Source organism: Carcharodon carcharias, chromosome 20 (assembly GCF_017639515.1).
Source record: "Carcharodon carcharias isolate sCarCar2 chromosome 20, sCarCar2.pri, whole genome shotgun sequence".
Classification (NCBI taxonomy): Eukaryota; Metazoa; Chordata; class Chondrichthyes; order Lamniformes; family Lamnidae; genus Carcharodon; species Carcharodon carcharias.
The window spans coordinates 59,215,994-59,228,143 of NC_054486.1; the positions used below are offsets into that span (position 1 = coordinate 59,215,994).

Sequence of the window (12,150 nt, forward strand, 5' to 3'; positions counted from 1 at the left end):
ACAAAGAGTACACCTCCTCCAATGAAAAGCTGGAAATAAGCAGCCTGGAAGACCCATCACAGCACTTACCAACACCCTCCACCAGCACAGAAACACATACCTTGGTGGGACCTAGATCAGGCTTGGGTTCACAATCTGGTGGTCACCTTATGTTCACGTGTCTGCAGCAGGAAGTGGCAGCTTCAATCGAGCTCCCAGCACTCAGAGGACTGCTGGGTAAGAGGCATCTGTGAGGTCCGTGTCAGATGACGAGCCTCTGGATTTGGCTGTACAATTCATCCTAGAGATTCAGCAGAAGGCAGGGGAACATCACGCAGGGCTGTTGGAAGCCCCCAGAGTGGCTTGCGAGTCAGGTGAGTGCTTCCGTCTGCTCTATGACAAAGTGATGCCCATATGTGCATGTATGGAGATCTCCATGCGGATGGAAGTGGACACCATGGAGGGTCAGGTCCAGCAGAACACAGAGATGAGCACAGACCTGCACTCCATTGAGGTAGCCATGGGTGAATTCCTGCAGTGGCAATCCGAGAGGGAAACGGGGCACCTCGACATCCCCCCAGGTGCTCCCTCCCCTCAAGGAGTCAGGTCAGGGCCCTTGGACACCCGAATGGAGGAGCAGCAGCAGCTGGATATCCCTGGGTCATCCACTCAGAAATCTCAAGGTCCTCTCCCTCCAAGTCCCCTTTGCTTGTGACTCACTCAACCTGGTCCTCTGTCACCACAGAGGGAGCAGCTGGCCCACTGGAGGACAGCCAAAGCAAGCCAGGGCCCAAAGGCCTTGGTTCTCCAGGGGATCCTGTTGAAGTCATCAGAGGCCACAGGGCCAACCACTGAACAGGCTGTCTCCACCTCTGCTGCAGACGTCAGGGCAGCACCTGGAAGTCCAAGGTGTTCAAAAGTTAAGAAATTCTGATCACAGTGAGTTGCACAGGCAGACACATTTTGTGACTTTACAATCTGAAAATATGTTCACTTTCACTGAAGAATGATTAATGGTGTCTTTCAGCTTCATTAACCAGCTTCGCAAGTCCTCCTACCCCCTGCAACCCCCCACAGCCCAACCTCCATCAGCTAGCAACTCAGCTGCATACAGCCAACTGAATTCTGGAGGTAGAATTGTGTGTATGGCAGGACCTTTACCAGCCTCATGCAAGAGCTCTCCTATGCAAGCAGATCCTTCCAGCATTACATTCATCTCAATGTCTTAAGCATTTTCAATGCTGCCTGAGGTTTGCTTTCAGGTGTCCATCTGAGCTGACCTGCATCTCCCACCACCCACTAATCACACTCCCATGCAGCACCTGTTCCTGCCCACTACGACTCTCGTTTCACTTTAGATTCAGCCAGCATGGTAGTGTTACAGATTTTCTTGCACGCCCCGTCCTTTCCCCTCCCCCTCTCACCCATTTCTTTTCCTCCATCACTGTCGAGCCCCCTAGCATCATCCTTCACCACCCACCCTGACCGACCAGCCACAAGGTTTTTCTTTCGGGGATGTCCTGGTGAACATGCATATTCTCTTCCTTCCCGAAAATCCCACCTTCATCCACACAAACCTCCCCGACCTCCTCCTTCCCACCTCCAGGGTCTGTGTCTGCCTCCAATACACCACCAATCACCCTTGCCGTCCCTTCTACCAATACCGTCGCGTCCTAACTCTCCCATCCTACTGCCTCATTCTACCGTTGGTCATTCTCACCCATCTTACCACGCCCACCTTTCAGTTCACTCCCCAGGAGGCAGTCATAGACTCAACAGGGCCCTCCCTTGCACGTTCATCTGGACATCCTCCCCTCTGCACTCCTCCCCCACTTGGAACTCCTTCTCCCCTTCGGACTCCTTCCCTCCTTGGAGCTCCATCCACCCCCTCCAGACTCCTTCCCCCCTTGAAATTCCACCCCGCCTACCCCATGGACTCCTCCTCCAAAAGATGTACCAACAGGCTAAATGAAAACAATAATCATTACGGCAACCTTTCTTTTAGTACAGCTACATAAAAGTTTAATTTCACCATATATGAGAAAAATAATAAAATAATAAAATAGAAGGTGTTGCATTTGAATTAACATTTGGAAGATAAATTGCAGTTAAAATAACTGGAATTTGAAAACTGCACATCGTAATGAGCTGTGTTGATTTTACTAAACAGCCATAAAATTGAAGGACAATGAATGAAGATAATATTTAGTACTATAAGAAGCAAAAGAATTGCATACTCAGAGTTAGTACAATTCAATTTCTATCATGTGATAGCTATTTTCTATCTTTTATAGTACTGGTTCCTAACCACCTCTTTAGAATGGTATGCAGAAATTCTAAGCTGTATTTTTGCTGCAATAACTAGGACTTAAGCTGAATTTGGAGGTTTGGTTCAAAAAGTTGATGTTCAGCAAGCTCAACTTGAGAGATTTGTCTCATAATTTTTCCTGAACACTGACTGGCAGGCATCTTTAACATTATACCACAAAAATGATTGAAAGTTATATTCCAAACGGGAGACTATGGGTCGAATTTTCACCTTGCAGGCAGGAATCAGGAGTTGGGAGATTTCCCAATGATCTGATCCCGACTCCTGACCACAAGTACCCACTGATGCTACTATCATGTTGGGGAGGTAGTGGTGCAGTGGTATTGTCACTGGACTAGTAATGTTCCTGTGACTTGGGTTCAAATCCCACTACAGAGAGTGGTGGAATTTGAATTCAATTTTAAAAATCTGGAATTAAAAGTCTAATGACAACCATAAAACTATTGTCATAAAAACTCGTAAGGTTCACTAATGTCCTTTAAGGAAGGAAATCTGCTGTCCTTACCTGGTCTGGCCTACATCTGATCTATAATATGGTTGACTTTTAAATGCCCTACGAAACAGCCTAGGAAGCCACTCAGTTGTATCAAACTGCTAAAAAGTCTAAAAAACAGGAATGCCCCTCCCAAACAACACTGTGGGTATATCTACACCACATGGGTTGCAGCAGTTCAAGAAGGCAGCTCACCACCACCTTCTCAAGGCAATGAAGGGCAGGCAATAAATGCTGGCCTAGCCAGCAACGCTCACATCCCATGACTGAATTTAAAAAAGTAAAATGAGAGAAGTCTAAAGGAGGAGGACACTGGAACTCACCTACTCCTATTAAGGAGGCAATTGACAGCATTGTGGGTTCATTAAGAGTCCATCTCCAGTAAGATTTTTAATTTTCATGGAGGCAGCCAGACGTTAGCAGCTATCAGGTTACACTAACTGCATTGAGCCATGAACCATGGTTTGGAAATGGCAAGAGTTTAAAAGGTAAGTAAAATGGTTTTGCCTTCTTTACACTTCATCATTACATGCTATAGCATGAGTTGTATCTGTGTTCATTCAGGTGGGTTATGGCAGTGCTGTGATTTGAAGGTGTAATTACCCATGAAATGATATGTTTGCCAGATTGTTACTTCTGTCAACTGGCAAGCTGCCAAGTAAAAGATTAACATAGTAAATGTGTAAAAGTCTTTAGATGAACTTTATTAACTCATCTGATAGATAAGAAGGTAGAGTACACTTCACACTAGTCTGTGTGTAAATGTCTCATGGCTTTTATGTATTCAATCTAAATAGCCGATGAGATAGCAGTTCTGAAGCCTGTTTATTTACTTGGGGAGTTTAAAGGGCTCTTGATCGCAATTCAACTGCCTAATTATTTTACGAGTGCTTCACTTTATTCACATAGATGGTTTGAAGAGTATGTTTATTTACTCAGGGAGTTTTATGGGCTATTCAATGGCTTGCAACTGTTATTATAGAGCTTGAGAGCTCTGTTCATATAATGGGTGAGGGTGAGAACGATGAGAGGGCAGGGCAGAGAGTAAGGGAGTTAAGGGTTGAGGTGGCACAGTGGGGGTGAGGAAGCAGGGTGAGGGGTTGGGGGGTCTTAAAGTAGTCAGAAGTTTCAACTGTATGTAGATGAGCCACTGATTGCATTGGAAGCACCCTGGGCCAAGGTTTTTTGGGGAATGGAAACAGGTCCTTTTACCTGCCCGCTCTGGACTAAGCCCCCTTCCATTTGCACCTCAAGGCAGCAGACTTGTCTCCAGGTCACTCAGGGTCTGGGCCCCCTTCCAGAAGTTTTGAGATGGAGGGGATTCGCGGCAGTGGGAATAGTCCCATCTTCCAATTCCTGCCTCCAACAGGAAAATCCAGCCCACAGACTTAACATTTCTGGGAAATGTTATAAGTGGGAAACTGGGAAAGGTTATAAGTGGGATAGATTTTAAGCAAGTGACAGGGAGAAGATGGGAAAAAGAACAAAAGAGGCGTGTGATAGGTTTGAAGTCAAAAGAGTTGGCAATGCAAGGCCAAATGGACTGGTAACGGGAAAAGTAAAAGAGAAAAGATGTGTCTAAAGGAGGTGTGAATGTCAGAATGATGAGCACATGCTGTCAGAAAGCAAAAACAAGAGTAAAGCCTGCAAAGAAAAGGGAAACAAAATGAGGGCAAAGGTTACAGTCTGAAATGATTGAACTCAATGTTGAGTCTGCAAGGCTGTAAAAGTGCCTAATCAAATGATTATGTTATGCCTCAAACTTATATTGAGCTTTGTTGGAACACTACAGGAGGCCGAGGAAAGGGGCATCAGCATAAAAGCAAGGTGATAAATTAAAATGACAGGCGGCCAGAAGCTCAGGGTCATGCTTGCAGACTGAATGGAGATGTTCCCCAAAGTGGTCACCCAATCTGCGTTTAGTCACCCCAATGTAAATCAAACTGCACTGTGAGCAACGAATACAGTATATACTAAATTGAAAGAAATACATGGAAGGAGTATTTGGGGTATTGGACACTGAGGAGAGAGGAGGTAGAAGGGCAGGTGTTGCATCTCCTGCATATTCATAGAAAGGTGCTGGTGGAGGGTGCGGATGTTGTGGGTGATTAAGGGATGGACCAGAGTGTCGCAGAGGGAAAAGTCCATTCAAAATACTAAAAGGGGAAGGGAGGGAAAGGTGTGTTCATGTTGGAGTTATGCTTGAAACGACAGAAATGGCAGAGGATGGTGGACCATGACTGGTTGGGCCTCTGCTCAGGAAAGGAGCAGAGAATCCCCACACCATCCTGATGGGGGATGGTGGAGTACAGAGATTGGGCATCCATGGTGTGGAGGAGATGGTTCGGGCCAGGAAGTTTGGAACTGTTAAAATGACAGGGGGCACCAAAACAATTGTGGATGTAGGTGGGAAAAGGCTATACAAGGGGAGAAGAAAATAGAATCAAGATAGAAAGAAATCACATCTTCTCAACACATCTTTTCCTTCTTTACTTGTCCCATTATTACTCCCTTTGGCCTTGCAACACCAACTCCTTTGTCATTTAATCTGTCCTGTCTTCCACCCTATTACAGACCCAGTTGTCATTTGTTTTCAATGTGCCCCCTTTCACTTGTTTAAAACCTATTACACTCCTAACTTCTCCCGGTTCTGATGAAAGATCAATGACTTGAAAGTTTAACTTGGTTTTTCTCTCCACAGATGCTTCATGACGTGCTGAGCATCTCCAACATTTTCTGTTGCTAAGTCTAAAATTTCTGCGTTAGTTCTTGAACAATCACACTGAACACTTTTACCACAATAGTGTTATTTTTACTTAAGAAAAGTCAAATATAAAATGAAGGAGCAAACAATAAACTGTCAAGAGCTGTCATATTAAAGTACTGCAATGCTAATTGCTATGCATTTTTAATTTTTTTGGGGGGGAGAGCAAGACTATCTGTTAACAGTCTGCATTCTGGCTATTCAAGGATCAGTTATGACAGTATTTAGACATACTTGTGATCTGGAATATCTACCACCCCCAACTAAAGACAATTCGGATGTTTAGAAGAAGGGTGAATATGTAAATAAAATGATTTTTTTTAATGTTATCAAATACAAAAAAAACCATGCAATTTCTTCCAAAACAAAATAACCTCTCCAGTCTAGAATGCTTCAGACCAAGCCATTTCTGGATTTTGGAATTTTCTGGATTATAGAATGACATTAGAATGTCTAACCACAAGTTTGTGAACTGGAAAACATCATAAATATAAATATTTGCCTGAAATATAAAAGTGATGAAACATTATAGAGCAGCAATAAAAATTGTTTCACTTATCCAAATACTGTATCTTCCATGTTTCTGCTCTCAAAGTGCTGTACTAAAATAATGCCATGAGTTGTTTGGATCTACTCAGAAAAATGTCTAGGCAACTGGTTTTTCCAAACAATAGATTTCCATACTGGAGAGGTTATAGTTTATCAGATTGTATCAGCTCTACGGTTCACCTTGCTAATTCTCTCCCCCTCATTTTGCACAATTAAAAGGTACATTGTTTAATGGTCTCAGTTGTTACTCATCACGGAAACCAATTAGCATATTACATACCTGTTCTCAGCCATTAACTGCTTTTCTTGACTTTATAAGTGATATTTATATAAATGATCTGACCGTGGGCATTAAGAGAACAATATCACAATCTGCTGACAAAACTAATTAAGAGACATAAAAAAATTGAAGGGAAAATGGAGGTTGCTACATTCGTAGGTTAGGGAAGTAGACAAATGTGTGGCTAATGAGGTTAATGCACAACAATGTGGAGTAGTATATTTTGGGAGAAAAGAACAAAAACACTCCATTTGGTTACAATTTTAAATGGAATAGAAGAACATTAAGTAAAAAGCAAATGTAGATCACAGGCAAAAGCTGTTATGTTATATTCAAACCCAAAGAAAGCAGTAACATCATCTTTTCATTTCTGTGTGTCAAAAAAGTTATATTGAGGGATGCTCAACATTAGAGACCAGTCTTTCACCTCTGAGATCCAGGGTTAAGACTTGACAGAAAAGTCTCCTGCCTGCTGTAAGAATGCTGGCTGAAATTAGTTTAGGCAATTACAATCCAGTTTCTGATGAGCATGAAAAGCAGAATAAAACTGCCTCCAATTTGGGAAAAACATAGAGTCTGATGACTGATGTGGGAAGCAGTAAAATAACACACTCGTGCTTTTCTACAAGCAAATTGCTGGGGAAGAGTAATGGCAGTACTGCAACAAAATAGTTTATCTGGTCCACTTTTAGGTTGACTGGGCATTCGCCAATATCTCTCATCATGCACACAAAATATCTTCCTCCCCAAAAGCATTAATAACAGGATTTGTCTGGCTGACCAATTTTCCTCTTAGGAATTATTTCTTTACCTGTCTGCAGCCAGGGAGTCAATTAACGAATATATAGAAGCACTATCTTTTGCTCGAACAATTGCTTCCAGATTTTCTTCAATGAATTTCTTATTGGTTTGCACCTCACGCAGGATTCTTTCAGCATCTTCAAACATTGATTTTGATGCTTTTACTGACTGAATCAGCGAAGGCTTCTGTGAGAGACTTGAGTTTATCTGTCCGCCAATATAGGTAGGCTGCTTGAGCTAGAATTGAAAATACTTTAGATTATGCTTTGGTAGATAAAAATGGAATTAAAGAAAAAAGATAGAATGGAATACTTTAGGCACATTCAAATATTGATAAAATGTTCAGAAATACATTCACATGTCTATTAAATGCTTCCAAATTTATGCAGATCTACTTTTTACAAGTAAAGAAAAGCTAGCCATCATGCATAAAGAAGTAACTACCGCGCTATTTTTGGTGGCAAAATAAACAGATGTAAAACTAACAGCCCCTTGATGAAACATAAAGGTTACTGTCAGTAATCTGTATGACCAAACAGCACATCTCAACTTATATATAACACTATTAATGTTCCTTTAAAAAAACAAACTGACTTTAATCTCACCATTATATGATATTCTATAGGTAAGAAAGTACACTCAGCATGATTGCCTAGCAAATATTTGGTCCTGTGTTATGATGATATTAAACTGTATTTCAAACCTTCGATAAATGGTGAAAAGTATGAAGAAACATAATGAAGTTTAGTGGGAACAGTTTTTTCCTCAATTATTTGGTAGAAAAATATTGAACTCAGAATAAATGTAATACATTTGCTGTGAATTATCTAGTGCATTAAATATTTAAATGCTCATAAATCTCATTCTTCCCAATAAACTTTAAACATAAATGTGCCATCCTTTCACTTACATTTTCTACTAAGTATCACTGATAAAATTCTTTTCAATGGTATGAACAGAAGCACACTTGAAGCATTAGGAAAGGAACCACATAGATTGCTGACATGACAGAGAGTACAGAGAGACACGGTGAGTTTTGAACTAACAAGAGCCTACAACAATCTTGATCAAAGTAAATTAAGTAAGCCAATCTCTCATATGAATATATTTTTATTCCGCAGATGCTACTGATGATAATTCTGGGGACTAAATTTAATAGCCCCCCAAAACTGACACTCAATGACACACTTCCCTCTCTCTTTCAGGACAGGCTAGCACACTACTGGTGGCAGCAGGAAGTAACCAGAGAGATACCTGCATGTTCTAACCCCCATAGAGGAGATGTTGCTACCCATTATTGGGATGCCCCATTCCTGAGAGGCCCATAGAAGGTAATGGTATCCTCATATCTAATCTTCCATCTCACATCCCTTTTTCCCCTCAATCGACGCTCTCTTGAGAATTACAAACCGCAGACGGTATAACCATGGACCTCTTGCTTTCCAGTTCCCACTTCCCCCACCACCTCTATCCTTCCTGCACCACAACTCTACCTTTGTGGCTTTTCCCCTTTCAGATACTCAAAAAATGTAACCTGGACAATCAGTGGAAGAACAGCAAGAAGAGAGTGAAGATGAAGACACACCAGCACTTGATTTCACACTTGCAGCCACCAGCTCAGATACCGATAATATATGTAATTTAAAAGATAGCAAAGAAGCAGTTTCTGCATGAGGGGCACATGGGCTTCAGCCAGAGCCAGAGGTGTGGTGGGACGGGGCGGGGTTGGGGGGTGGGGGGGGGGGGGGGGGGGGGGGGGGGGGGGGGGGGGGGGGTGGGTGTAGGGAGAGCAAGGATAACACAAGTGCTAGCTCAATGGAGGCAAGGAAGCACACAAATTCTGCTGCAGAGGAGTCGGATGAGAACTTTGATGCGGCAGCCTACATAAGACTGATGGATGTGCACAATGAAATGCTTGGTGCATTGGAAGACCTGCCAGAAAACCTGCAGTCAATGTGAAGGGGCATGGAAGAGTCTAGCAACAACTTGACACAGGGCTTTGCACAGAGCTTGAAACTCATCCTTTCCAGCATCGAAGCTGTGGCCAACTCCATCAGCACACTTGTGAATGCAACCACTCTACAATGTCTGATGGGCAATGTCTCAGCTTCTACTGCAGCACAAGTAATTTCCACCAGAAGTCTGAATGTTGCAGAGGAAACCCTGACTGAAGCCAAGAAAGCTCAGACTGCAATCTATGAATTACAGTGTGTGATGGAATCTGTGGTTTCAAAGCTTGTATTTTTTTGAAACAGACCCTAATTGAAAAGGGAAATTGAAAAGGGAAGCTGAGAAAGGAAACTGGCTCTTCCAGTTTCGATGGAAAGTAAGATTTAAGTTGAGATTGGAAACCAAAACTCCTGTTTGAAATAATTTAAAAAGACACAGAGCTCTGAGCTCAGTAGATGATGATGATTCCAGTGCAGTACAGGAGGCTGAAGAAGAGAGGTTAGATCCAGAAACTGAGAATAAGCAAAGATATAACTGCTGCAGCCGTTTCTGTTAATTGAAGATCACATTGGTGGATTTACAGCATCCAGACCATGATAAGCAGAGTTGAGGAGCTTCTTCAGACGTGTACCATTTTTAGTGAAGATCATGCCCGTGGAACTCGGGTTGGATTTGCATTGCTGCCAACTGGAGATCAGGCTAAAATCTAGAAAAGAAGCTGAAATTCTTTGTGAGGAAGTCAGAGTTTTGAAGGGCATTGTAACAGATTGATGACATGCTGGGTGGCTGCCAAGCCAATTCATAAAATCAGTCTTTGTTGTATCTGCCATTTTATGTATAATTTGCAGTTTATAATCAACCATAATTGCCTGTCACTTCATTTTTAATTTATGTTGATTTAGGGCTTTAGAGTATAGGTGGTTAGCCAAGATATGATTTAGTGTTTGCTTTGTTTGACTCTTGTAAAGTAAAAATTCTTCTAATTTAAACTGTAGAATCTTGAGGTCTCATTCTTTCAGTAGGTAACTGGGATTTTGGATTTTTTCCAAAAAAAGTTACTGGTCTCTACTGAAATCTTAACAAGCATGCAAGGGAGCTTGCAGGGCATCTCAGCAGACCAGCAATCTGCCCTCCAACAGTTAACAAGGATTTCTGAGCCAATGCAGGATTGGGAGTAACTCCATGGAGAATAATGCTATCTGTCCTCTCTCAGGGAGGCAACGTTCTTCCTCCCATTCCTGCCACTCTGCCAGTGCCCTTGCTGTTGCAGGTCAGCTAGTCAGCCCAGACTGCTGCTGCCTATGGCAAGACAGGGCCTTCCAAGCTGGAGTTGCTCGAGGTCATCCTCTAAGCCTACCTGCAATCTCCTCCATTGAACATCAGCAGCTTTTCATCAGCCATGTTACAGCCACTGTGTAGAAACACCAAGGATAGTAAAGGCAGACAGAAGACAGGCACTAAGGGAATGCACATGGGTGACATTTGTATATGTATGGAATAATTTAATTGATAAATTTTGCTTGGAATGTTTATTTTGTGTTCCTTTTTATTTTTACAATTTGGTCCTTCAGACATTGTGATGGTCAGCAACAGAGAGAAGGTAAGGTGTCAGACTGTTGGTGATTGGGAATTGGGGCTGTGGTTACTGGTATCATATTCAGCTGAGTTCTTCATGGACAGCTTGGCCAGGAAGGGGATATCGAAATTGCCTCCTGCCTTCCTCATGGTTCTGCTCCTCCTCCTCCTTATGCTGGTGGCTGTCAACAACCTGCTCTGAAAACTCTGCTCACATTTTGACAGCTGTGACAAATTTCACCATAGCAGCTGAGACAAATCACAACATTTTAAAACAATCAACAATACTTGAAATGCACAATCCACAATATTCTTATAAAAATGTCAATTTTTCCTATCTCCCAATATTAACAGATCCTTTAAAAATTCCAGGATCCAGATTTATATCCTCATCTTTGTCCAAAACTAATCAGTTCTTCCTTGGGCCATGCCCTCTGTACCAGAATTCACTGAAATCCATCCACTAATTTTTGAGATATATTGTTTACAGACAAACGGGGGCAAAAACATTACCTCTGCCCACCCTCAGTGGCGGAGGTAACAATCCCATCAATTGCAAATAGGAAAGCTGCAGACAGGTCCCTTAAAACCACAAAGAAATTTAATAAATTTTATGGACTTCAGCAACAATCCGAATCCCAGGTAGCCGTCCCTGTGTATGGCGGCTTTTTTCCAGTCTTGATTCCAAAGCGAGATCAATCCCCATTGGATAAATTGGACTGGTCCATTAAGCAAGCTGAGATGGAAAGACTAATCAAGAATATGCAAGGGGATAAGTCACCAGACTTTGTTCTGTATATTACAGAACTCTATAAAAGCATGCCAATATAACTAAAAGCCTTACCACAGACGTAAGAGGTTGCAGGTGGATGTCAAATACTCCAATACAGTCGATGGTCATCTTATTTCAATCTTGGCAAAGAAAGTTCTGTACGTTGTACACTTATAGTAACTTGGCCCTGCTGTTTAAGCATTGCACGCTAAATGCATCAGTCTGAAACTAGTAGTATAAAGGGACCCTAAGAGTAATGAATATCAAATATATCGATCAGCAGCACTTACGGGAAATACACTGCCTCGACAAGGAATTATGAAGAATGCAATTCTGAATACCAAGAGTAAAAAATGGATAAATGTACCACATAGACACAGAGGAAATAATTATGCCGTTGCTACTGACAGCAGATAAGAAACTCTTCAATTAATGCTGTAAATATAATCAGAACCCAAACAGATCACCAGTAATTTTCTCATACCATTCATCATTTGGGACTAGATTGTGAGTGAAATTTTACAGTTCCACACCGAAGGATTCATTACTGAAGGATCCACTTTCCATACTGAGTGGGATCAAATGAGTTACATGCTAATTATCAGCATTTCGTGCTGACTATTACTGTTTTGAGAACCCATTTCATGCGTCAGCTTTT

At 42.0% G+C, this 12,150-nt stretch overlaps 1 protein-coding gene across 6 annotated transcripts in view; it reads right to left on the bottom strand.

Annotated features, from left to right (window-relative positions):
- The window catches only part of kiaa0586 (KIAA0586 ortholog), a 667,340-nt gene that overhangs the window by 335,995 nt on the left and 319,195 nt on the right, over window positions 1-12,150 (bottom strand). For all 6 annotated transcript variants that reach the window (XR_005946263.1, XM_041214268.1, XM_041214267.1 and 3 more), the window contains one exon: window positions 7,206-7,432. Coding sequence is in view for 5 of the 6 variants with exons in the window: in XM_041214268.1 (XP_041070202.1) it covers window positions 7,206-7,432 (227 nt within the window). In the remaining variant the exon portion in view is untranslated. The remainder of the gene's footprint in view (window positions 1-7,205; window positions 7,433-12,150) is intronic.